Below are 25588 nucleotides of genomic sequence, written 5' to 3' on the forward strand. Positions count from 1 at the left end.
GTCTGCAGTCTGTATGCAATTGGCTGTGTTCATTGTTGGTTTCTTTTTCTTTCTAGGAACTGGCCTTGCTGTTAAATTTTTCTAAAACAGTCATATTAATATGTTCAAAAATCCACTGCTGAGTTTCAGATAAAGGATCGCATCTGTTCATGAAAATCTTCTTCTCAGCTGGGTTGCAGTCTACGCAGCTGCTGCTTACCGCGTGGAACAAGGTTTTGTCCTGCAGGAATGAAAAAGAAATTAAATAGAATTAAGTAGCAAATGCCAAGTCACTGGAAATGTTCTCGTTCCACAGAACAGGGATTAACACGGCCCTGGCTGAAATGATTGTGGTCTCCGTGCACTGACCTTGTGCAAAAACCACAGCTATTATTAGGAGGCTGTAGAGGATGGAGTGGGTTTTTTCCCACTTTATCCTTCATGAAACTGGGGATTCAGGAGAGAATGAGGAGGCATCTTCTGGCCTTTAACTAACAACCACAAAATATAATGAAAAAATAGAATGCCTTTTAATAATCTTTGCGTACCATGTGCTTGCCTGGACACCGTTTAAGTCTGAACCTAAAAAGTGGGGTTTTTTTTTTGTTTGGATTTGGTTTTGACAGTTCCTACCACGCTTCCGGGCAGCGGGATCTGTAATAGTCTGTCTGGAACATGGACACTCTCCAACTTGAGGAAGAAGAGTATAAATAAAATAAATAGAAATGAATTATTAACTGCAGAGGTGCGATGGAGGGACAGAGCCGGGACTGACGCTCTCAGGTCCCCCCCCATGGACTGCAGCCTCTGCCCGTGGCCTCGATGAGCTGCTGAAATACACTCTTTCTCCGACCAAGAAGGGAATCCTCACACTCTTTTAGCTCCCCATGGAGGTCTCGGGAGGGTAAGCACAGATGAAGTTGCTTTAAAAAGAATATTTAGGATGATTAGTCAACATATGGAGTTCATGTAGGCAAGCGTTTCAGACGGGGGGCCATGGGAGTGGGTGGACAGTTTGAAAGTTTCCGGGGGACAGACATTTACTGCATCTGTGGAAATAAATTTCAGCTCCCTCTTGGTAACCCCCACCCAGGCTCTTCCCCTCCGTGCCAAACACACTCTACCAGGATTTTAATGCTGCCCCAGGATGTGCCTGTTTGCCCAGCTTGTGAGGTGGGGGAGGAAAAGCTGCTACTTGTCAGATTGTAATTGATTAAAAACCCAGAAAAGTGCTCTGGGTGCTGAGCAACAACTGTACAGAAACGCCTCTTTAACTAAAAATACCCTGCATTGAGAGAAGAAGTAGGAAGACACAACCAAATATAATACAGTAAGTCAACAAGAAACAGTAGCTATTAAAAAACACTTGTTAAATAGAATGGGTTTTAAAAAATTGAATTAAGAAGAAATTGACTGATTTGGGGGGATGTGAAAGACTGGTCAAGTCCAATGCCCTTTTTTTTTCACATTAACACGTGCAGGACGGTGAGGTGAGCAGCCCCTCGTGCTGTGGCAGAGGGTGATGGTGGAACAGCACCTTCCACCGGCTTCTCACGGCGATGTCCACCCTCCCCGGAGCTCGTCAGGCTGGAACCAGCACAGGAAGGTGGCATCTGGCCTCCCTTCCGTCATCGCCGGCCACGGGGGTCGGCCGAGCTATTAGGACGCCAGAGCTGGAACACTGGAAGCTTTAATGGGATGGCTGGTTCAAGAAGAAAGGACACTGCTCCCGAACAACAGGCGTGCTATGAAAAACACTCCGGCCTTTCTGAGCCCTTCTTCTCCCAGAAATATCCAGGGGATGCAGTCTTTGAGTGAAGCATTGTTGGTGCTTCCTGTTAGAAAGCCTGGCTATTAGGAGAGAGAGCGTCTTTTAAGAACAGGGACGCAGTTAACACTCTGGAAAAACTTCTGGCTGACTTAGCCCTATATAAAGGCCCATTAATTTATCATCTCAAGCTTACGCTGACCTGAGGTCAAAGCCTGCTGCTCCTACGGATTTCAGTGGGAACTGGCTCAGGACTTTGAGGGGTAACAGTTGCGCGCATCCCCGAGAAGAACTTTCCAAGAGAAACAGATGAATTCCTCTTTGCAGCAATATTAAAAAGCCACGGGAGCTCTGGCGGAGACTTTTCCGACATCTGAAAACAGCAAAGGGTTTTTTTTTTTTTTCAAATCTGCACAAAGGCGAGTCTGAAGATGATCTGCAGAAGGAGAAACTTCTCCGTAAGATAATGGGCCTCGACAGTTGGGGGGGCTGGTAACGAGACCCGGAGCCTTTCCTCTCTCCTAGGTCACTGCCGTTTCCATGGCCGAGGTCAGCAGCAACTGGAAGTCATTACCAGCCGGCGGCTGCGGCAGTTTATCTGGAATTAGTCGGTAGCCCCAGCGCAGTTTCAGCAGGACAGACGTCCGCGCCGTAAAAGCCGCTCTCACAACGACAGGGCTTCGGCTGTCCGAGGGAACAACCCCCGTCCCCGCGAGGGGTGAGCTCGCTCCCACAGCCGGTCCCCGCAGCTGAGGAGGAGCCATCCACGCTCTTCTGGGCACCGCCTGGGACGTCGTCGGCCCAGCGTCCAGCCCCAGCGTAGAACTATTGTATCATGAAACTGATTTTGCACAACTGTTTCTTTTTAAAAACTTACGGAAAGAGCCCCCTCTCGGCTGCCTGTGCTCCACAAACAGCACTGGTGGGGCCAGGGCACCCGGGCGGGATCATGCTTTATCGGAACCCATGTGTTACCCGTCGGCCAGAGCCACGCTACGCTGAGAACCAGAGGCGTTTCCTTCACCGGGAGGAATGGAAATCTGCAGACACTGTTGGTCCCTGCCTCTGGCACGCTTAGGAATCTCAAATATTACAGTCAAGGAAATGGCTTCAGCTTGGGAAGCCACTACCCTCCCAAATCTCTAATAATTTCAGGTTATTTACATTTCTCACGTCGGTGCCATCACTGATGGCAGCCCCATTATGGTGTCAATATTTTTTCCCCCGATATTAAACTCACTCTCTTCTATTTCCAAGCCACAGCAGTGTTTATGGTATTACTTGGGTTCATCCTACTCCATCGCTGCTTACAGGGATTCCCTAAATGGATACTTGGCTGTTTTATTATAGACTAGTATTTCGAACTGTTCCTAAAAAATCTTGATTATTTAATATTACAGACTTAGTAGGCTTCCAAATAGTTGCTCAGATGCAGTTTAATGTGCAGCCATACGTGTGATTAGTGGTATGGGAATAAGAATAGGTTTTTAAACACATGTTTATTAGTGGTAGTTTTGGCTTCATTCATCTGAAAAGACTCCAGTTTGTGCATGCTGAGACTGGTGAGGGTAATGGGGATAAGCTGGGAATTCTTTCAGAAGAGCACTCCTTACCCAAGGTAAAATATTGATGTATTCTACTTGCCACTAAAATATTAAAGCTGTTTTTATTTGCCAGTACCCAAATACAGGTTGTTAGGGTTCCTGTGCTGTAAGAATATGGAATCTTAAAACCCTGCCTGGCTCCAAACTGTATTTGCAGCACTTTGCAATCTCAGCACGGCCCCAGCTTCTCACCAGGGGCTCCAGGACGCAAATGCTCATGAGAAGAGGCTCCTCCTTAAAAGCATAAAAACCTCTTCTCTTCTAGTTTTACAGGAACAGTGTGACAGCATGGTAACAAACGCTTCATATCAAGCATCTTATACGAACAAACAAGGGAATTTTTTCCTAAAACGTGGGAATTTTCAGTAGAGGGACCTGGGACCATTAGGAAACCACAGTGTCTGTAAGTGGTGCTGGGAACAGAGCAGAGCTGCTGACCCGCTCTCTGTTATTTAAAGGGAGGCAATTCCTGCTTAACCAGAATATTACTTACTTATTTAGGGTGCAATTTTAGTAGCAGAGCATCCTCTACGTAACGGGCTCTAGTAGAGATGCAGTTAAACAGATGTAACATCCTTTTCTTGTACAGCCTGGGTTTTGGGGTTTTTTGGGGTTTTTTTTTGGGGGGGAACCACTATAAATCCTATTGCCAAGATGTTTCCAAACTACATAAGGATTACATCATTAGCATTTTGGGGGTATAGCTGCACCACCACAGAGCTCTGGTGTAACTCTGCCCTGTGTCTGAGGAAACGGACTGCGTGAAACAATAAAAACCCGTTTACTGGGTAGCCCAGCTAAAACTAAGCCTAAAGAAAACCCCTTTTACATAATTATGTTTTGCCAGTGCTGTTTCTGAACGGGAAGGTTTATGCAAAGCAACGGGCTGGCTGTCGGGTGGGTGTCACAGTTACGGCTGTGTCGGTGCTTCCATCACAACAAACCTGTGCGGTGTTTCTTGCCGAGATGCAAACGCCTGCCTCGCAGTGAGAATTTTGATACGAGCCCTGCCAGCCCTCTGGAAATGAAAAACGAAGCTGTGCAGAAGATTTAATAGAAATCACACTGTATTTTTTCAAATGTCACTCTTTTTTTTTAGTTATCTGCTGTATTCTGCCCACATCAAAGGCGATGAGCCTTACAGAGGGGGCAGCTCCAGACCTGCATGTTGTCTTATGAACCAGCTACATCAGGCACCAGTGAAGTGCTAAAGGTATGAAAGCTTCTTTCTTGCAGCTTGGGGAGGCAAAAAGAAAAACCAGAAGGGTTTTGAAGCAAGAAGGTGTTATTACAGTGTTATAAAGCCAGATACGCAGCAATACAGCCATGATAATTCTCGTCCTCTAAATATCTGGCCCATACCTGCTCGCTTTATTACAGGCAATACCGGGGTTTCAAAGGGATTATGCTTCTGGAAGGTCTTGTGGCAGATCTCCAGTTGCAACACAAACAGGGTAAAAAGGCAGAGGCTAATTAGCAGGGGCTCAGAAAAAGGATTGGGGCAAAACTATGTGGTTCTGAATTATATTTTATATATGTATATAATAATATATTATATTATTCTACTACATATAATTTCAAACTAGAAAGCGCTGTTGGGTTTATCTGGCAAAGTCCAATTCCTGCCCTTTGGCCTCAGCTTAAGGCAGGGGGTGGGCACGAAAAGCGCAGGACGCGTGAGAGGAACCCCCAGCACCCCTGTCTTTACCCTGCATGGAAGAGAGGTTATTAGTGAAACTGTTAATCGTGGCAACCCGCTGATTAACCATTTAAAGCCCCTAACAACAACAACAACAACTCGGTGGCCGTGCCAGGACTTTGTGCCCTGAGTGAGGCTCTGACGGTTTCCAGCGTGACCTCCTGTTTCCAGTGATTTATAAAAACGGGCTGAGACGTGGCAGATCAAAGCAGTGGCTTAAGCTGCTTATCTTTCATTTATAAACTCCTGCCCTCTTTGGGCTTACTGCAGTGCTTTTAATGTTGGGGGTTTTGTTCTGTTGGGTTTTTTTTTTTGAGGGAGATTTTTCTGCCACTTGTAATCTTTAAAACGCAGTAAAACAATTAATATTTAACTCACGAGCAGCATTTCTTGCTGCTGTCACATTGGATGAAGACGTCTCCAGCATTTAAAATGACACGAGCGTCCTGACACGCCAGGATGGTAAAACACCTTCCAGGGAGCAGATCCACTCTCCGAGCTGGATCAGATCCACTTTCACTTCAATTTGACCTAAATAGCTGAAGGCTCAGAAGGAACACGCTCTGGGGAGATTAGCACGAAATTAAACTGGAATGAGACGGGGGGTGTGCGTGGGAGGGGGGTGTGTGTGTGTGTGGGGGGTCTCAAACAGCAGCTCTCTGATGGGAAAACAGGAGCCTGTGCTAAATCAAGGGTAGGGTGATGCTCGGGGGGGTCCCCGGGGTGGCTCCCACCTTCCTGTAGCTCCAGTGCTGGTTGCCCTTCATCCCGTGGCAGTCGTAGAGCGTCACCGGGCTGCTGTGTGAGACGGCGTCGAAGCAGAACTTCCTGCTGTGCAGCGGCTCCCCGGGGCGGATGTCCTCTCGCCAGCCGAAGGTGAAGAGCTGGAAAAGCCACCAGGAAGCACAGTGATGAATTATTAGCCAAAAAAACATTTAAAATCACACACCGAACTTGGTGCACAGCTTCCTGCCCCACACACCCCGGCTGCTGGTTCAACGAGACCCTGCCTAGCTGCAATTAACCTTAATTAAAGCTGGTATGGTGTGAAAAAACTCGTAACATTGGTCGTTAAGACAATTATTCCATCAGCCCATGACCCCTCCCCACCCGGGAAGGGGAATCGGGGACAAACAAGGATATCCCAGGGTTGAAACATAAATAGATTTAATAGGATAAGAGTAAATAATGAACAGTAATAATAAAGAACCAGTATTGATCCTGATATTAATATAAGATACAGAAGGACTACTCCCAGCCCATTCCCCAGCAGAAGCCGTGCACTCCAAGCAGGGACAGCCAATGTGGGACCCTGAGAGTGCTGCGGCTTCCGGAGGAAGGGAAGGGCTCAGGGCTCCGGCACCGGGGCAAGGAGTTCTCAGGATGGCAGCCACCAAGGGAGAGAGAGAGAGACAGAACTCCTCAGCAAACTTTCAAACCTCTATGGAACGTGCCATTCATGGTATGAAATAACCCTATTGGCAGATTGGGTGAAGTGACCGGGTCTCGCTCCTCCTCATCCCTGCACCTGGGGAGCTGGAAAAGACCGAGACCTTGAATTCCACAGAGCCTGGCTGGCTGTAAAGTAAATATTTTCATGAATTCAGACACCAGAGTCTTCTAAAAGTGCAGTTTTCCCAAGCATTAGAAGACAAATTAGTCCCGTGTCGCTCAAACCAGGACAAAAGCACATGGATGTGGAACGTGGCCAGGAATGTTGTGCCAGGACGGCACAGTGCCTGTGGCAGGGGAGAAAGCAGCCTCCAGCGACTGGGCTGTGTGTGGGGGGGAGAGGGGACACGCTGTGCTAAAGCCTCTATTTGCCCTCATTACAGCCGCACTCGCAGGCTCTTGGGCTGCAGCGACCCGGCACTTGGAGAAACTCTGCTGGCGACGGCTCCCCAGCTCCCATTTACGTCTGAAGAAGCTTCATGGGGAGATCTTCCCATCACAGCGCCTTTCCCATGTTCAGTGAGCAGCTGCCTTCTGTTTAGATGGGACACTGGCTTTTTCCCCCCAAACAACACCCACATATGAGGACAGGCTGAGAGAGTTGGGGGGTTCAGCCTGGAGAAGAGAAGACTCCGGGGAGACCTTAGAGCCCCTTCCAGTCCCTCAAGGGGCTCCAGGAAAGCTGAGGGGGACTCTTGATCGGGGGGGGGAGCAATAGGACAAGGGGGAAGGGTCTGACACTGAAAGAGGGGAGACTGAGATGAGACCTGGGGAAGAAATCCTTTGCTGTGAGGGTGGTGAGAGCCTGGCCCAGGTTGCCCCGAGAAGCTGTGGCTGCCCCATCCCTGGAGGGGTTCAAGGGCAGGTTGGAGGGGGCTTGGAGCAACCTGGTCTGGTGGGAGGTGTCCCTGCCCAGGGCAGGGGGTGGCACTGGGGGGGCTTTAAGGTCCCTTTCAACACAAATCACTCTGTGATTCTATGATTCTATCATCATCATCTTTCTACTGCCAACCCTGTGAGCCACAGGCAGCTTGTTAAAGCCCTTTTTCTCGCTGCCTGCGAGGAGCGGTGGAGCTCACAGTTAATAGAGGAATCCTCCTCCATCAGGCGCCAGCCGCCTGAAATGATGCTGTGACTCTGCAGCCTTTCCATCACCAGACGGAGGTGACAGGTCTGACAGCAGTGAATGGGAAGATGCAGAGTGCATTTTCCTTTCCCACGGACCAGTCCTTGCAGAAATCAGGTCGTAAATCGCTACCAAGAAGCTCTGCTGAGAGCTCTCGGAGGTTTTTTTTTTCCTTTTTCTTTTTGTGTCAGTGCTACTCTTCAATTTTTGGCAATGACTTTTGATTTTCTGTAGTATGAACGTGGAGAACCCCAGCTCCGGCAGCATTTCCTCCCCCAGCACCCCACTCCATGGTGGGACCAGCATCTGCAAATCCAAACTGGAGCTTGGGCTCATATGGGCCTGATCCTGAACATTTCTGTTGCATGTACCTGATTTTAACCCTTTCAAGACCATATCTGTCTTTTTCCCATGGGCTTCGTGAAAGGTACAGCTCTTAACAGACAGTCACCTTCAATGCTGTACTGTCCTCCAAGCGCCGCATTTGAGAGGCGTTACTATTTCTCTCGGCTTCAGGCACAAAATACAAGCGTATACCCGAATACTTGCTTTTTTTTTGGCTGTGTGTCTCATTGTAAGCCCTTGTTCTCTCTGTTAGCTGCTGTCACTCCCTATTTTCTTCAGCATTATATGTTTTCTAGACAGCATTTTCTCAGCCTGCCCCTGTGTCCTGCTTGTTTCTTCTTTCCCCTTGAGTGCATTTTACATTTATCTGCAGTAAAATGCAGCAGACAGCTTTAACTTCATTTTCAAACCAATTCCTGCTTTTTAAAAGGCTAAGTCTTTTTCTACTCTTCTTCATGTTTCTTGGACGCAGCCTTCATGGACTCCCTACAAAGACAACGCACCATTTCACGAGCACAGTCAGAGGTAAGATTCAGTACAGCAAAAAGCTACGCTGCTGCAAAAGAGAAGCCCGAGATAATTTTCCTTTAAGGACAAACTAACAAGAGCCATTTCCTTTCCCTTACCCTTCACCTTTCTACAGCTGAATAACAAACCCAGAGCTCAAAGTGAGAAATAAGAAATACCCAGAACAGGAGAGATCCTGGTCTTTCCCAGTGGGTGCCTCCCTCCCCACACGCCTCATCCCGTGCAGGACTGGTGAGGGGTTTTTTATTCCTTTCCACTGAAAACCAGGATCTGTGTAACACTAGAGCTCAATCTTTAGCACAGATTCTTTGTCCTCCCTCGCAGCCTCCTGTTTTGTAAAACAGTTTCATTTTTAAATGAACAGGTACATCTCCTCCCCAGTGACACTGCTATAAAATCAACCATTTTAGGGGCACGAACTCAGTTTTAGGACTAAGAGAGAGATAGAAAAAAAAATTGATCAGAAAAAATGTTATACTTCTCTATACACTCAATTAATATTAAGATTTTGTAATTACAGACAAAATTTGAAGGCCTACAGTCCTTCCAATCTCATCACTCTAAACTATCCTCCATTATACAGCAAATTCTCTCTAGTCAGCACTAAATCTGGCCAATATAAAAATTATCTCTCCCCTGCATAACATGCCATGGTGCTCCATCTACTTAGCTGAGGTCCTGAGGACACAGTGCTCTGCTTTGCCACCACCCATCACTCTGGATTTCACTGTTCCTTTGACCTGAGCCTCCTGCGCCCAACTTTATGAGACATGGATGAGCCCTTTTGTTCCCCTCCATCCATCCCTGTCTGCTCGCTGATTCGAAACAAGGCTGCACCTGCATCTCCAGAGAGGTTACTGACAAACAGCAGGCTGTTCGTCACCTGCAGCCCACGGTGATGCTACCAAGAAACCCCCCTCCTCCTCCGCTTTCTCTCACACAGCAGAGATCATCAAACACGTCCCCATCCTCTGTGTTTGCAACCCAGCTGCCCCTCAGCCCCCAGGCTTTAGCTTCTGATGTGGCCCAGCCCCGTCCTGCAGTGACTGGGGAAAGGACAGTCTGGCACAGGGCCCGGAGAATGACTCTCTGGGAGAGCTGTTGGCTTGTGGCCGTCTGGAGGACAAAGGCCCCTTTGATCCCACCAACGCTGTTCAGCCCAACAGCCCCATTCGATGGCTTGCTGCCTGGCCAGGGTCCATCGGACGGTTGTGCTCCGACGTGAGCAGACAACATGTGCCCCACACAAAGATGAAATGCCATGTCTCAGACTTGGACTCTACCTCCAAGGAGAGAAGGGCCAGCTGGGCAGGCTGCGTGGCTACCTGCTGGACTGCATTAGAGGTGATGGCTGTCCATCTACTCCCTGGCTGAGCTCGGGGACTTGAGAAGAGAGAATCACAGAAGCATAAAATCATAGAATCGTTGGAAGAGAATTAAAAAGCAGAGGGGGAGGAAAGGATGGCATGGCTCAGAGTTCTTCCACCTCTGTCTTCCCACTGCTAACTTCTGGCTTCAAGGGGCTGATTGTCCAGCGGCAAAGGAAAATGACGGGCATCACTCTCTACAGGCGATAGGAGAGGAAACGGCCTCAAGTTGTGCCAGGGGAGGTTTAGGATGCATATTGGGAGAAATTTCTTCACTGAAAGGATTGTCAAGCCTTGGAAGAGGCTGCCCAGGGCAGTGGTGGAGTCACCATCCCTGGAGGTGTTTAAAAGCCGGGCAGACATGGTGCTGAAGGACATGGGTTAGTGGTGGGTTTGGCAGTGTCAGGTTAAAGGCTGGACTTGATGATCTTAAAGGTCCCTTCCGATGATAACGATTCTATGCTCCACACCAGTCTCTTTTCTGTGCTTTCCCTGCTAAATTATTTTCTTCTCTCACCTTTTTGTCCAGTTTTCTTCCCTCCTTCTGCTTGTCTCTGGCAGCCTCATCACTCCCTTCCCTTCTGGAGGAGGGTTTGGAGCTCTGCAGGTTTGCAGATTTCAAAGCCAGAGAGCTCCGTGATGATCTAGCCTGGACCATACGACTTCCTTCAATTAATTGCTTGAATTACTGGATGTCTTCCATAAACAAAACAGGATGATATTTATCTAGTGTTGGCATCCTATCTGTGGTAGCCACGTGAAGAAGCCTTCCTTCTGCAACCTTCCTTGTCCCACGTTGGCACTTACCTAAACTGGGATCACCCTTCAGCTCCTGGGTTTCATTCACTCACACCTCTCCCCCTGCGCTTCTCGGTATCCTCGAAGAATGATTTCTTGGCCTCAGCACTTCAAACACCCCTCAGAACTCCTCTCTCCTGAGCTTTTATGCTTTTACAAAGTGCCATGTGTGACTGCCGGGTCAATTCTTCTCCTCAGCATTGGGAAGTTCTTCTAATCTGGGACCTTGCTCTGTGAAAGGCACGTTCACTAAAATTGCTAATAAATGGCGAGGTTGTACTTTTCATCTCAATTCTCTTTGCTCACGTTGGCCAGACCAAGAGCCTGTGGGTCATGATCCCATTCCTAAGGCACTCGCAGCCACGATGAGCACAGATCAGAGCTCTTTTCCTCCATACTCCTGAGACCTAATATTTTTCTACCTAACCAATCTAGATAAAAGCTTTTTTTTTTATTCTTTATCATCCTTTGTCTTTTTGAAATTCTTTCTTTCTAACTTTTACCCATTTATCTCACCTACACCTCATATTAATTTAAAATATAACTGCTTATTGAGATGAAAGCATAGAAGCAGACAACTACTAAGGCTTTACAGGCCCAGGTACTATATTTAAAATATTTTCGGGTAACTGAACCAAAATCAACATGTTTTGTGACAGAGCAGGGGAGAATGGGACACTCAAAAGATCTTAGAATCACAGAATCATGGAATGGTTTGGGTGGGAAGGGGCCTTAAAGCCCCCCCAGTGCCACCCCCTGCCCTGGGCAGGGACACCTCCCACCAGACCAGGTTGCTCCAAGCCCCCTCCAACCTGGCCTTGAACCCCTCCAGGGATTGGGGCATCCACAGCTTCTCGGGGCAACCTGGGCCAGGCTCTCACCACCCTCAAGGCAAAGAAGTTCTTCCCCAGATCTCATCTCCATCTCCCCTCTTTCAGTGTCAAACCCTTCCCCCTCCTCCTATGGCTCCCCTCCCTCTTTGGGCACTGCAAAATTAAGAAGAACATACAGCCCAGGTGGTGGCTGGCATTTCTGAGGTTATATTAAAGGGCACTTTATAAAACCCATTAAGGTCAGCAATTATTCACAAATGAAAGGTTTAGAAACTGGCAAAGAGAAGCACCAGTTTCACACCGCGTTTCTCTTTCCAGCGATAAAATACCTGCTCGTGTGACCAGGTCCGTTCTGAGCCATCCTTCACGCAGACGTCCAGCCTCAGCTCGGTGCCCGTGGCCCCGTGTTTGCTGTCCACGCAGAGGTTGGCTGCCACGTTTCGGATCTGCAAAACCAAACGCCAACATTTCACCTTCAACCAGGCTGCAGAACCAAGCCCCCAGCAGCAGGGTTAGGAGTTCAGCTCTCTCTGTTGGAAACTGGAGGGCTTCAGACTGACCATTATTGACATAAAACTGGTGGAACTTAACTTTTTATGGGGCAGAGTAAATTCCACATGCTGGAATGAACTACTCTTTTTGGGAACAACTTTAGGAGCAGCAAAGTTTGAAATATTCAGCTTAACAAAGGAAAGGCAGGTCTGTGTGAAACATTTTCACGCAAAGAAACTGAGAGAAAAAAAGTGTGAGAAGGTCAAAGCTTGGTCTGATGCTTCTTCCCTCCCACCAGGGCAAGAGAGATCAACGGTATCAATGGGAAATGATTTCTGTATGAGATTCTCACGCACTTTGGAGCAATATTTCTTAAAAACTCAGGCACGCCCCGTTCCAGTCCTCGTTCCTACGTTGGCACAATAACACCATTGTCGATAAGGTCACACACTAGTGCCCAAAGTGCATAAAATTAAAAAGTACATAACAAATCCGTACCGAAACTCTGCTTTTACCCACGGAGGTTCCTTGTGCTGCCCACATGCCTTCTGCAAACACTCTGCAGTGCAACTTACTCCTGAAAGGAAAATCTCACTTTTGAGACTGAAGTAACTGAGTAATAATTAATCTGTGGCTATCAGTCATACCAGTTATGCACCACTGCTGCCATGGATTTTTTTTTTTGGAAGACTGGGTTGAAAAGGAGTGGGCTGCCCACTGTCACCAAAAAGAGGAAAAATGCCAAATTTATGTTGCAAATACATGCACATTTCTCCTTGAGTACCTCAGCTGGGCTATTTAAAAATCCTTTATACACCTCCACAACGAGGGGGATTTCTTAAAAAACTTTCTCTTTCAGCAAGATACACAGAAATTGAGTAAGGAAAGTGCACATACAGGCATGGAGACGTGCACAAATTCGGTATGTGTAATATACAGCAGGCAGGTGTGTATTTTCACATTCTGGCCACTGTTTTGATCCTTATTTTAAAGAAAGAAAAGCTGGGTGCTGAGCAGAGATACAGCTGAGTTGAGATTTGTAATTTTCCATGGAAAGTATTCCAGAAGTGCCGGGTGTTGCCATGCCAGGTCAGACCGATGTGAAGATGCCAGATGCCCCGTGGGGCTCACAGGAGAGCTGTGCTGCTCTCCCCGTTCCCGGGGACTGGCATCGGGGCTGTTCACTGTGTTCTAAGAAAGATTTAGACAGATAGGAAGCAGCAGGAACTGGAGAAAATGTACAAAACATCACCTCCAGGGAAGGTTTTAGGGGCTGCATTTGTTTAGCCCAGAAAAGAGCAGATTGGGCAAAGGAGGGGAGCATCAGTTTGAGCCATTTTATCCAGCAACCTTTGAGCAACAACTGGCACTCGAACTATTCTTCTAAAACTCGGACGAGCCCAGTCCTAGGCTATTTTTTCTTATTTTGACACAATAAAAATTGCTATAGATGAGGTAAAACCCCAGCATTTTATACACACAGCCAGATGCAGAACCCCAGGACTGAGCCCCACAGTGCGAGAGTCACGTTAACAGGAGAAAAGGATGAAAAGTAATTAGTTCTCAAGAACCCCGCCTTCAACTCCATACCACCCAGCAAGAGAAACAGGGAAGAATAATAAGTAATATGTGTGATATCCGCACAGTATATTCACGCTGGATCACAGCTTGTAGATTCATGAGTACTGCCTAAGAAAACACTCAGTGTCCAAACCTCACCTCACGCAGCTATTGTTTTAACTTCCTTCAACAGGATTTCAAACACACGTTGCAAATAAATCAGTCTGTCACAGGCAGAGAATGGGATGAGTATCGCTGTTTCTCAACTGCCAGCACACTTTCCAGCGTATTCGGAAGGACGAGAACAAAAGCTGATTGAAAACTTTCCCTTTTTCCACGGAGGGAGAGGGATGAGTAGAGTTCTCTCCCCCAGCGACAGAACCGACAGCCCCGCCGCCCGCAGCCTGCCTGGATTCGCTGTTCCACTGATTTACGGCGCGTTTCAGACCTTACAAGGCAGAAGAGAACATCGAGGGAAGGCACACGCTGCCAGCCTCAAAGGACAAGAGGCACAAAGAGGCGGAAGGGATGTGAAGGCCATGACAAGCACGGCGAAGAAGATTGTTTTTAGTTTTACAAAATTCCTCATTTCCCATCGTGGACAGGTTTTGTCAGGGAATGTAAGAGCCAGATTTTAAATAAATGTTGTTTGCAAAAAACCAGAGGAGCTGTGCCGAGGCTGTTTATGAGATGTCTGCTTTCACACCACCCGCCTTCCCGAGCTAGATCTCAAAATACTGGAGCCAAAAATTGCCTGAGTCCCCTCATTGTTTATTCTCTCTCAGGCTGGCAGAGGCGAGCAGAGGAAAAGTCTCTCCAAGAGGGAGCAGAGAGGGCTCCAAACGACAGCCCGACTTGGCACGGGCTTTTGGTGTGTGCAGTCAGCAAGATTTCTAGAGCTTGATTCTTACAAAGCAGTAACACACAGCCTGCTTTCCTCTCCCAGCTCCTAATTACGACGGCCACCGACCTTCAAGTTTGCTCAAGTTCCTTGCAAGCGCCAACAAATTAATTAGAACTTCACAGGAACGTGACACTCTCAGGAACAGAGTGGCAGGGCTGAAACTCCTCTTCTCCTCGTTTCAGAGCAAGTACGTTTTAGAGGAAAAAGAAAGCCTTTGGTCTTCACTTCCTTCCGAAGAACTAGTAAGTGCTTTTAAGGTACAGATTTGATACCACTGCTGTGCTCTTTGATTTACTTTTAAAAAGTCTTGCTTTTATGCAAAGAGCATGTTAATATCGTGCAAAAAGAATGAATGCCTGAATGGCAACCTCTCCCACTTAGACCCTCTGACTGAGTTAAGGATGGTTCAGCTTAACTCAAAAATCGCACGTCTCGTGATGACAGTCCTTCACGGACACACGCAGAAGACGGTGAAGGGAGATGGTAGCAGCAGTCACAGCACCCCGATGCAGCCCGACTTCTGCTGATAAACTCCTTACCTCCTGCTACACCTTAATCCCATAAAGTGGGGGCAGCAGAATCAAAGACTGAACCACAAAGGAACTGATTATTGCCAAGCAGCAGCAAACAGTAAGGCACACTGAAGTTCCTTTGAACACCTGTAACTGGGAGCTTACAAAGAAGAATTAAGGATGGCTACTACCACAGAAAGTTATTTCTAGAATTTCGCAATAAGGCAATTTGCTTTTTTAAAAAGAAATGCTAGAGAATAGCAGAGAAACTCTGTGTTTAGAAGTCCCCTGCATGGTCCAGCCTGGACCACCGGGAACATGCAGAGGTGTGAGGGGTCTTACCAAACGTCCTGGTCAAAGTTTCAGCTTCATCCTTCGGTTTCAAATCCAAAAGGTAATTGTCTGAGAGCTCCAAGAACATCTCCAGCAAACATCAGTACAGATATTCCTAAGTTTTTTAAAGAAGTAGCACAACACACTGAAAGAGCAAAGCCTTCTTTATAAATCTTAATGAACCAAGAGGAAAAAGCCCTCTGCGTGCCACCTTTCCATGGTGTGAATCCGCAGCCGCTCCGAGGGGCAAAAGGCCATGGCAATTTTTCAGCCCAGCTTGGGAAGTAATTTCCTGCCCTTGCACTCTTTGTGTTTTCATTTCTTCTGCACAAACCACACTGTCCAAGCGGGGAGTGCCTCGGCTCTGCTCTTCAGAGAGCCACTGTCATGGTTTCAGTTAGGATGGAGGTGACTTTCTTGCCAGCAGCCAGTGCAGGGCTGCGGTTTGGGTTTGGGATGGGAATGCTGGTGGTAAAACCCTGGTGGGTTTGGTTGTTACTGGGCACTCAAGGCCGTTCCTGCTCCTCACCCCGTCCCACCAGCGATGGGCTGGGGGGCACAAGGGGCTGGGAGGTGACACGGCCTGACCCTGACTGACCACGGGGACGTTCCTTGCCATGGGATGTTGTGCTCAGGGTATAAAGCTGAGGGAGAAGGAAGGCAGGGGGGGACGTTGGGAGTGACGGCATTTGTCTTCCCAAGTCACTGTTCCATGATGGAGCCCGGCTTTCCTGGGGATGCTGAACCCTTCCTGCCATGGGAAGCAGTGAATGGACTCCCTGGTTTGCTTTGCTTTTGCTCAACCTATTAGATTTTATCTCAACTTGTATCTCAACCCATGAGTTTTTCCTCACTTTTACTCTTCTGATTCTCTCCCCATCCCATCAGGGAAGATCTGCATGAGCGGCTGCATGGTCCTATCTGCTGGCTGGGGTCAAACCACGACACCCACCCACATGCAACTGTCCTCGCAGGACCGGGTGGAGGCGTATGAGTAGATATGCAACCAAAAAAAAGGGGTTCACTTCAGACCTCCTTTTCGCTAAGGTGATTCTCAGCAGCTAAAATCATGCTGTGACACACAGTAACGAGTGCTACACGCTCTTTTCCATGTTCTTGTCCTCATTGTGCATGCGTCTTATGTCCTGTACACAAAAAATTGTAATGAATTATAAAAAGGACGGCAATAGTCCTAAGACATAACGATTTCTCATTTTAATGGCCGGCCCAGAGATTGTTCCAATCCCTGTGAACTCCCTTAATAGCACCACTCATCATAGGAGCTAAATCTACTTTCATAATTTAAGTTTCCTGTAACGTAAAATGTTAGACTCATTTACATTTGAACTAATATGTGTATTCCTCACCTCCCCCCAGGCAGCAGGCGGAGGCTCCACAGGAGGGTAATATTTGGGAACATCCCAAGCCACTGCAGCCATGAACCACTTGAAATCTTTACATTTAAGGTGCTTGCGCAGTTCCTTCTGGGCTGAGATGTCCCCCGTGGAGAGGTGTCTGTACTCAGGCCGCCGCTGGTAAATGTACTCCGCAAACTCATCCATCCATGTCTCCGCCACGCGCTTCAGGTTCTGTGCGGCGGAAAAAAGCAGCCATTAATTGACCAAAACAGTATTTCTAATGGGGAGAATTAAGCAGAAACGTTTCAACAGGCCACACAACTTTTAAGCTTAGTTGGTCTAATTTCTCTGTCTTAAAACATGGAAAAATACCGGTAAATGTACGCTATCTTCATTACAGCGTTGAACAAACACTACAGAGTATTAGGATCCTGCTTTCCTGCTGACTCTGTAAGATACGGGTTTCTGTCTCTGGAACAGCTTATTTTCCTTCCCCTTCTTTATGCATCTCCACATGGTTTTTGATTAATGATGGGTGTTGAACAGAAATTTTCTTTCACGTTGGTACCTATGTTTTTTCCTGTCAGTTCAGAACCTACTAATGTGCACGAGTGGGTCAAATTATTCCTCCTGATGTGTTTCACTCTGCATTTGAATTTTCAGCTGCCATCATGCTGCTCAGTCACCTAATAATTCCCACCTACATGTAGGGCCAGCTCTTAAATGTGTATTGCCTGTTTTGTTGTGCCAGAATTTACTTAAATTATAATTAATTAAATTAGCTGACTCAACTTATAAAATAAAATACTTTTAAGGGAAAATCCTGGATTGATGAGACTGAAGAGAGATATTTTATTGTTGTTTAGCATCATGGAGTCTAAATAGGCTGGGGGCAAATTTTTCTGTATTTTTGTTTGGTTTTAAAACTACTCCTGCAACTTAATCCACACAAATTTATACACAGATGCCGTGGTGGAGCACAGACTTAGCCTATTCTGCATTTCCACAGCTGCCCAACAACCTCTTATCCCGCCACCAAAGCAGCTTCTCCCTGGATGACATTGAGACACCGGGGTGTTCTTATGGCTTTGCTTGTAAAAACAAGATCATCAAGTTTTGCAATATTCTTTTTATAGAACTCTAACTGCGAAATGCTGAGCTCTGCTCTGTAATAAGCTGGAGGACAATATACAGCTGATTATCATCAACATAAGGTAATGCTGCTCCTCAGAACGTTCTTCACATCCAAGTCAGCCTGATTGGTACTCTGATTTGCTTTCAAGATTCGTTTGAAAAATCCTTTCCTGAATTTTATTAATCTATGCGAACTAAATGTCTCTGAACTAATAAGGCTTATCCGAATACAAAGACAGCAAGATGCAGAACAAATGAAAGACTTTTAGCTGACACTGCAAGAGAAGTTTCTCTGTGCTTTCTCTCTGAGAAGAAAATACATTAAAACCTGCAGGGATAAAGCAAGTAAAATTAAAGCATAATAAGAAATCACAACGCTCATATCCCTATTCAGAAATGGCTCATGCCCCACATAAGGTTGACTTTTGTTGTAATTTCACAAAAACCAAAATTACTTTGCAAGAAATTTGAATTCAAGAATACAGGAATTAGGTAGGACAAAAAAAAACAGGACAAATTCAAGAACATCATCTGAACGAGAATCCCACCTCTCCGGCAGAAACCCTGTAACACAGAAATCTCCCGACAAGACTTTGTAGGTGAGACCAAAATATGACTAAGCATATTAAGCAAAGAAGCCAAACTCATGAAAATAGGTGTGATCTTCCTTCCCAGCACCTCCTCCCCTGCAGTGCTGTGTGCCTCATCTACTGCGATGCAAATGCATTTTAAGACTGTTCTAGAAAAGATCATACTATTTTTTGCAATCACTTTATCTGATAGTGTTATTTTCGTATTTAAAAACCACACTGTAAAAAGAACCATACAGTAAAAGTACAGTAAAAAAAATTCTCTCCGGAAAGAAAAATTCAAATTAACTCCAGCAGCGACTTACCCCATCAATAACAAGTAGGCTCTGCTGGAGTTTCCTCTTCTGTTATTTGGCTGCACTAAAAGAACTGCATTCTGCTTTAGGTGATTGCAACCGAATAAAACAAGAGTCCAATAGAAATCTTGCTATTATACCTGCTTAATAGCTCAAAATTCTCATTCACCAGTCAAAAACTCCGTTTTCCAATAAGTCCTTTATCACCATTTGGGTTTTGTGTGTGTGTGTGTGTGTGTAAACTCACCAAAACATTGCATTAAAAAAAATAATAAATTCAGTTCTTCCCACCATTCCTCAAGTATCAGGTAGGACACTTGTCCTGGTTTGAGACCCAAATGACGACAGCGCTTTAAACAAATATATTTAAAACTTTGTTCCCTAGTTCTTCCAAGCCCCTTCTCTCCATCGTATGCTGAAAATCTTCCCAAACCTTGGCAGACCCTGTAATGAACATATATGTTATCCTTAGCGCGTCCCTTCTAACTCAAACCATTCTACTATTCTATGATCCTTGTTCTACAGCTGTCTAACAGCATGAAAAGTTGCCCTACATGAAGAACCTCCTAGGAACAAAACTCTTCTCTGCAAATTATCTCAGTGAGCTGCCCGTCTTTCACCCAACTTCTCCCAACAGGAAGGTGGAGGAGCACCACCACAATGAGAGAGCTCATCTCTGAACACTGTAAGGCCAACCGACTGGTCTACTGCCTCCCCGTAGGGTGAGGATGTGACTGCAAGTCCCTTCGAGTCTTCCACAACCTAGGTGAACCTCTGACACGGTGGGGAAAGGAGGACGGTCACCTCCTCCTTGCTGGAGCCTTAGGCAAGACACAGCCTGAGGTTCCAACGGGTTAAACCTCGCAGTGGGAATGGGTATCAATAGCTACCAGATCCTGACACAGTCCAGCTGCAAAATAGGTGCCAATGGGTTCGATTTTGTTAGGACCTTACCGAGTGTGCACGTACTGCTGCAGAACTTACAGGTCACAGCAGTTTAAGGGCCGGCCAGATGAGGTGGCATTTCATAAACTCATTTTACACCACCATTTAAGCACTCCAGCCTCACAGTCAAGCCAATCTAGGAAGAATTTAGAACAAACAAGAGTTACACTTGAATCTGCTTGATTTCTGCCTCTGTTGCTCTTTGCATAATCTTCTAAAGAAAACTCTACAAGCCAGTTTCTCAAATAGCATCAAACAGCCTCACCAATAGGAAGAAACAGTTTTGGGATTTGGGATATCTTTGTGGCAGATCCCACTTGTTTGCATTCTTTTACTTCAATTCGAACACCTCGTACAGAAAGGAAAGATGAAAACGTGTTTCTAGAGCTGAAAACTGCCGTAGCTTAGCTCGGTTGTCAAATTCGTTGCAAGGCTACGGGTGCCCAGATTGGCTGCGCTGGTCTTTCAATAGAAAAAAAGGAAAAATAAAATTTGAACAGGAGCAATTAAATGAAGATCAACTCCATATTAATCTGTTACACGAATTGACACACATTGTAAGTCACAGGGACTGCAGATGGACATCTGAGGAGCTTCTCAGCAGCGATCCATGACAGACCAATGATAACGTGTTCTCTCTCTCTTGTCATTTTCAGCCAGAAATTTCAGTACAAGAATAAATAAGGCCCAACAACATTTCAGTTGCTGCATATTCCTGTACGTAGGGTTGTGACAGCTGCCACAGCCTGTGGCAGAAGCTGTGAGATGCACACAAAAGCGATGGCAGCCACAGTCAGACTGACTCGTCAGCTGTCATCAGCCACCCATGAATCCATTCTTGATATAATTAAGTTTTGTGTCACTGTTACAATTTTACTGGTAAATCCTTTACGGTTGGGCTTACATTTGGACAAGTTTTCCTTGAGTTTGGATTAATTCGGGCATTTAAGACTGTGACTTTGTTTCGTATTTCGACTCAGCAACAGTCTACAAGAGGGTAAGTCACAACGTCACTGGTACCTGGACTTCAATAAAGGAGTTTAAATCAACTTGGCTGGAGAAACACAGAGATAAATGAGGACTTCTTCACCTGAAAAAAAAGAATTTTTCCATGGATTGTTTTGTCCCTTTCACTGTCTTCAGCGAGTGGGGGAGATGCATCTCTCTGATGAAGCGACTGTCCCTTCTCTTTAAGCGTGTGAGACTGTCTGTCACCTTCAAGAGACATGACATTACTCAGACAAGCCCAGTGAGGAGAAAGCAGGCACTGGCCCTGGGAATGGAGAAGTGGAGCAGGGCAGGGACAAGACAGAGGACAGACTCGTGAATATTCCCTCCAAGTGAGGTTTGGCTGGGTTGGTCCTGAACACGAGCAGGGTGGTCCCACTCTTCACCCCGTGGCTGGTGGGACAGCAGGGACAGGAGGGTGCCCTGGGTGCGAGCTCCATCCTGTGCCCACACAGCTCCATCCTCCCGCCCCATCTCTTCCAGTTGGCACCCTACATCCAGCCGATAAACCAACAGAAAAATGTAACTACCGTTTTCCCTTTCTCCAGATGTTCTAAAGTTCTAAGTATCTAAAGATGTTTTGTTATCTGCTGGCACTACAGCAGCACAGTGGCTTTATTATTAGTTCCATTTCACCTGCATAACCTGTTTTTTCAGCGTTCGTGCCTGTCTCACGGTTTGCACAAAACCCAGCCCTGACCCCAACCCACAGGCTTTACTTTTGTCAATATTAAACCACGACAGGAACACGGATCTGTAACAAGCTCCTCTTGTCCTACGTTTAATCCGAACATTTTCCAGGAAGCCGGATGTCACCAGCTGCTGTGGTCTTATTTGTCATGACAGTCGTTTCTCTCATCAGCCGGGACATCAAAAAATCACTTTCAATTACACCAATCAAATCTGAGTCACCCCAGCACGGCTGAGGCCTGACCGTATTTCGGTCGTGAAACACTAGAGGAGATGACTGCTTATTTGCTAAAAATAACACAACGCTCTCTGCAACAACTGACATATTACTCTCTTCTCCTTCCTAGGAAAATTCCAGTGGGGTTATTTTCACTCCAACTACATCACTTTCCAAATTTAAATGTTTTTTTAATTGTGTGTTCTGTAAAACACAGCGTTGTTGCTACTTCAAACTGGGTGCCCTGTTTACTTCTGGAAGCAGCTGTATTTCATTCAACTTTATGTTCCTCTGGAATACGGGTAGCATAATGTCACAATAAATCATCACAGAGGAGGAGAACAAAGAACGGCTGGAGGGGCCCATCCAAGAATTATGGGTTAAGAGGCCAGAGGCAGCGTGGGACCACACTCCAGGGCAGGCACAGGGAGAAGAACCCAACAAAGTTCCTTCTATCAGTGTCAGAACCCAACCATTTCTCCTTTCTGTGTATTTCTACAGTGAAAGCAGGAGAAAACATTTCCTGGAGACAGGAATGACAGCGTTGTGATGCTCGGGTCTCACCAGCCAAGCTGCCCACAGCAGTTAAACGTTAAATGGAGGGTTCATCCCCTTCCCCTTCCTGCCCAACCCCCTTTTAACCCAGGCAGTGCCAGTGTCTGTCAACCTTTCCCCCTCTTGCGTACCGTATTTTGGTCCTTTACACTTAACTGTGTTTAAAATTAACCGTGTTTCATTCCAGCGATGGTTGGTATTTGTGTAAAAACCCCAACCAACCAAAGAGATGTCTGCAGGGAGAAAGGAACCACTTCTGCGGGGAGGAGAGCACGCTAACGGGGTGACAAAGCTGGTGGGGTGCGTAAATAACTCCCGTGAGAGGCAGCACAGCTGGCGGAGAAGCGAGAGACCATTTATTCTCAGCCTGCAAATACCTAGAGCTCAAATTCCACAGATGTCAACCGAAAGTGATTTCATTCTCTATCTACAGGTTTGCATCTCTGCTGCAAAAAGAAATAAATGTTAAGACCTACACATTGGGAAAAAGTGGGAAAAAAAGCAAAACCCAGCCCAGTGGCTACAAGGAGCGTCTCTGCTGGCTGGTGGCCCAGGGGCTCGGTGGCCACAGGACGCCAAAGCGGAGGGACGGTGTCACTTTTTGGTGATTACTGCCATGGTCACCCAGAGCACATCCCACCTCTGCAGCCTGAGGAGAGCTCAGGGCTTGGATTCCAAATCCATCCCTTCAGCCACCCAACCGGGCTCCAGCCTCTTCAACGCGTCCCGGGAAGCAGCTGCCACCACTTCCACGTTGTTGTTGTCTACGAACACCTAATTCTCCACCTTCTTCGTATTTCGCATAGCTAAGCTGCCTCTCCTGCTGCATTTATGATCTTAGAAGCAAAACTTCTATTCAGATTGGAGAAAATACAAAAAATTAGCATTTAAAAAAATTTCCTTTGACTTTCTTCTGTTCAAGGATGAGAAGATATTAATTTGAAGTTTTTATTTGGTAAGTGCCCTTGTTTGAGATTCTGGTTTAATTAGTTTTAATGGTGAGTTTATAAATCTGTTCAATGAAAAAACATTCGAATGAAAACTTGAAACTAGTGCTGTATAATCACCATCACTATCATACATTATAACTATGCTGTTTCAGGAAGGTAACTCTGCCTTGAGTTATTATTTGCAGCTGGAAAAAAGAGAGAAAAAAGGATGAACTCGGCGTAAGGTTAGGAATCCCCACGCTGCCGGGTCGGCATCCAGGCGGGAGCTGCAGTGGGGCTGCACACACTGAGTGTGCTCCAGTTAATGCCAAAATGCTGGGTAAAATACCTGCAAATGATACCTGTAGATATATTTTGAAATTCTCAGTTCGTCTCTGTGTATCCTATGGAGCAGTGAGCTTCTATTAACACATTTCTTACAGCTTCTATAGAAAAAAAAATCCTCCCCAAACAGGAAACTAAAACAAACCAACTGGGAGATACCTACAAAAAATTGCTAATAAGATTTTTAAGTCTAATTTCATAGGTAACTGGCTAAAAGAAAACGGCTTTGCTAGAATTTTAAAAAATGAAGCAATAGTCAAGAATATCACAAAGCAACTAAAAAATCCAGTAAAGCAATTCTGATGTTTTTTATAGGGCAACATCCTGCACAGGAGTTTAAGATTTGGGGGGTTTACTCTCTACATGTTTTACCTAAAACAAAGAGGGGAAACAGATTATCAGTCCCAGCAGCTTTGAGCAGAGGTTGATGGGTTTGGAAGGAAGGAAGAATTCCGTGGAATCCGTGGTGGCCCCTGACTGCCCCTTCCTCTCGCCCTACCTGCAATTACCTGGAAATTGGGCGCTGACTGCATCTGGGAAGCACCAACGCCTTCCCACGTCTCCAGACCAAAATATTCAGCTTTTTTTCCATCTGCATTCGGTTGTCACAGTCTGTTCTGTAAATCTACGACGCGTGTTTACAGCCGGCTTTACTCTTGTTCTGTCCCACCCAACAGCTTTGCTGGCAGAGCACGGCATACGTGGAAGCTTTTCAATTTATGGGGCGTGTGTCAGCAAAAAAATACGCACAGGTCTTGAGTGACGGGTAAGAAGGTAAGAAATCTGAGGAGGAGGACACAGAAGATTGATGCCGCGATACATACTGCTGTGTGTGGTACACAAACCCCCGGTGAGGGGGAGGCAGGACGGGGTTTTGCCGGGTTTCTCATTTAATAAAGCGTACGTGACCCTCACGCCAGGTCACAGCTCTCTAAAAAGATAAAGATCTCTTTAAAAAGATCCCAAGATTGGTCAGGCATCGCATACCGAGCTGAAACTGTGTGTTGGAGGGTGATACAGAAGGGTGAAATCCCAAGGGAAGGTAAAAAGCTCGCTTGAAGCATTATTTAAGGGCAAACAAGCTGACACAGCTGAAAGGAAACCCGTGGCATGGTCTGGGCTACGCCGGGGTTTGTCTAAAAGTTCTGTCCCCTTCCTGCTCCCATTATCCACGTCCCCCGTGCTGCTGCTGCGGGACAGGGTGGGAAAACTCATCGTTCTTCAACGCAGCACCTGCACGAGGGGAAATTCACCCTTGATTAATGAGGGGGCTCTTGCAGCTGTTTACGCAATCACAGCTGGGCTTCCTGGGGCTGGCTCCATTGGGAACTGCATCCCCAGCATCCTCCCTGAGACAACAGGAGAGAGAAAAGGATCGAGCAAAAAATTTTGTGGAAACTACTTAGTAGTGAAAAGTATTGCTTTTGGTAGCAGGGATATTCTTGAGCATGTTAGGCATCATATTCTTGAGCTAGAGAGAAGTTTTAGATAAAATACTCACAAGGAGTAGACTATAATCTTTGGAGGACATAATATTTGGAGGACAATGCAAAGATAGATGAATTATCCAGGCCACCTCTGTGCGTGCTCCCCTGGCATTATTTTGGCTAACAGCTCCATTTGGGGCAGTTTATTTGGAACCACAAGTGGCCTGTATCAAAGGGACTGACATGCTGAAGATGAGGATGTCCTTGCTTTTCTCTTCTGGCTTGGATGAGAGAAAGAGAGTATTTTTAGGCTTAAAAATACAATTTGACAGGTCAGGTACCAAACTCTCCTCCTTGGCTAGTTATTGAGATAGCCCCAAACACTAAACTGTGCAGAAGAGCTTGTGCTCTTGGCAGCCGTGATGCAACGTGTCCTAACAGGGATGTTTTGCTGTAGAATATTGTACTGGGGAGAAGCCGGGAACCTGAGAATTCAAATTTTCTTTCAGTGACAAATACGTAGCAGAAATTTCCCTAAGCATCATGTTTTGGACCCCCACAACACAGAAGAAACTACCCGTTATTGGAATAGGAAGGATAAGACCCACCCTACCAGCACACAAGAGCTTTTCCCACGAGATACAGTCAGCCTGTGCACGGGCAGAGATTTCATTTTTATAACTGGGAAATCTTTTGGGGGGTAGTCTTCCCCAGTGATATATTGAAATCACAAATCAGCCAGTGCACTCCTTGTCACCACCGCTAACACCACCACCCATCCCATTACTCCATCA

General features: G+C 46.3%; 1 protein-coding gene across 1 annotated transcript in view; it reads right to left on the reverse strand.

Annotated features, from left to right (window-relative positions):
- Positions 1–52: 52 nt before the first annotated feature.
- GALNTL6 (polypeptide N-acetylgalactosaminyltransferase like 6) overlaps positions 53–25588 on the reverse strand; it is a 358790-nt gene continuing 333254 nt past the window's right edge. Inside the window, exons 9-12 of the mRNA XM_074154713.1 lie at positions 16668–16889; positions 11829–11945; positions 5785–5934; positions 53–220 (exon numbers count right to left, since the gene is read on the reverse strand). Of these exons, the coding sequence (XP_074010814.1) occupies positions 53–220; positions 5785–5934; positions 11829–11945; positions 16668–16889 (657 nt within the window). The remainder of the gene's footprint in view (positions 221–5784; positions 5935–11828; positions 11946–16667; positions 16890–25588) is intronic.

This window comes from Numenius arquata, chromosome 10 (assembly GCF_964106895.1).
Source record: "Numenius arquata chromosome 10, bNumArq3.hap1.1, whole genome shotgun sequence".
NCBI classification, from domain to species: domain Eukaryota; kingdom Metazoa; phylum Chordata; class Aves; order Charadriiformes; family Scolopacidae; genus Numenius; species Numenius arquata.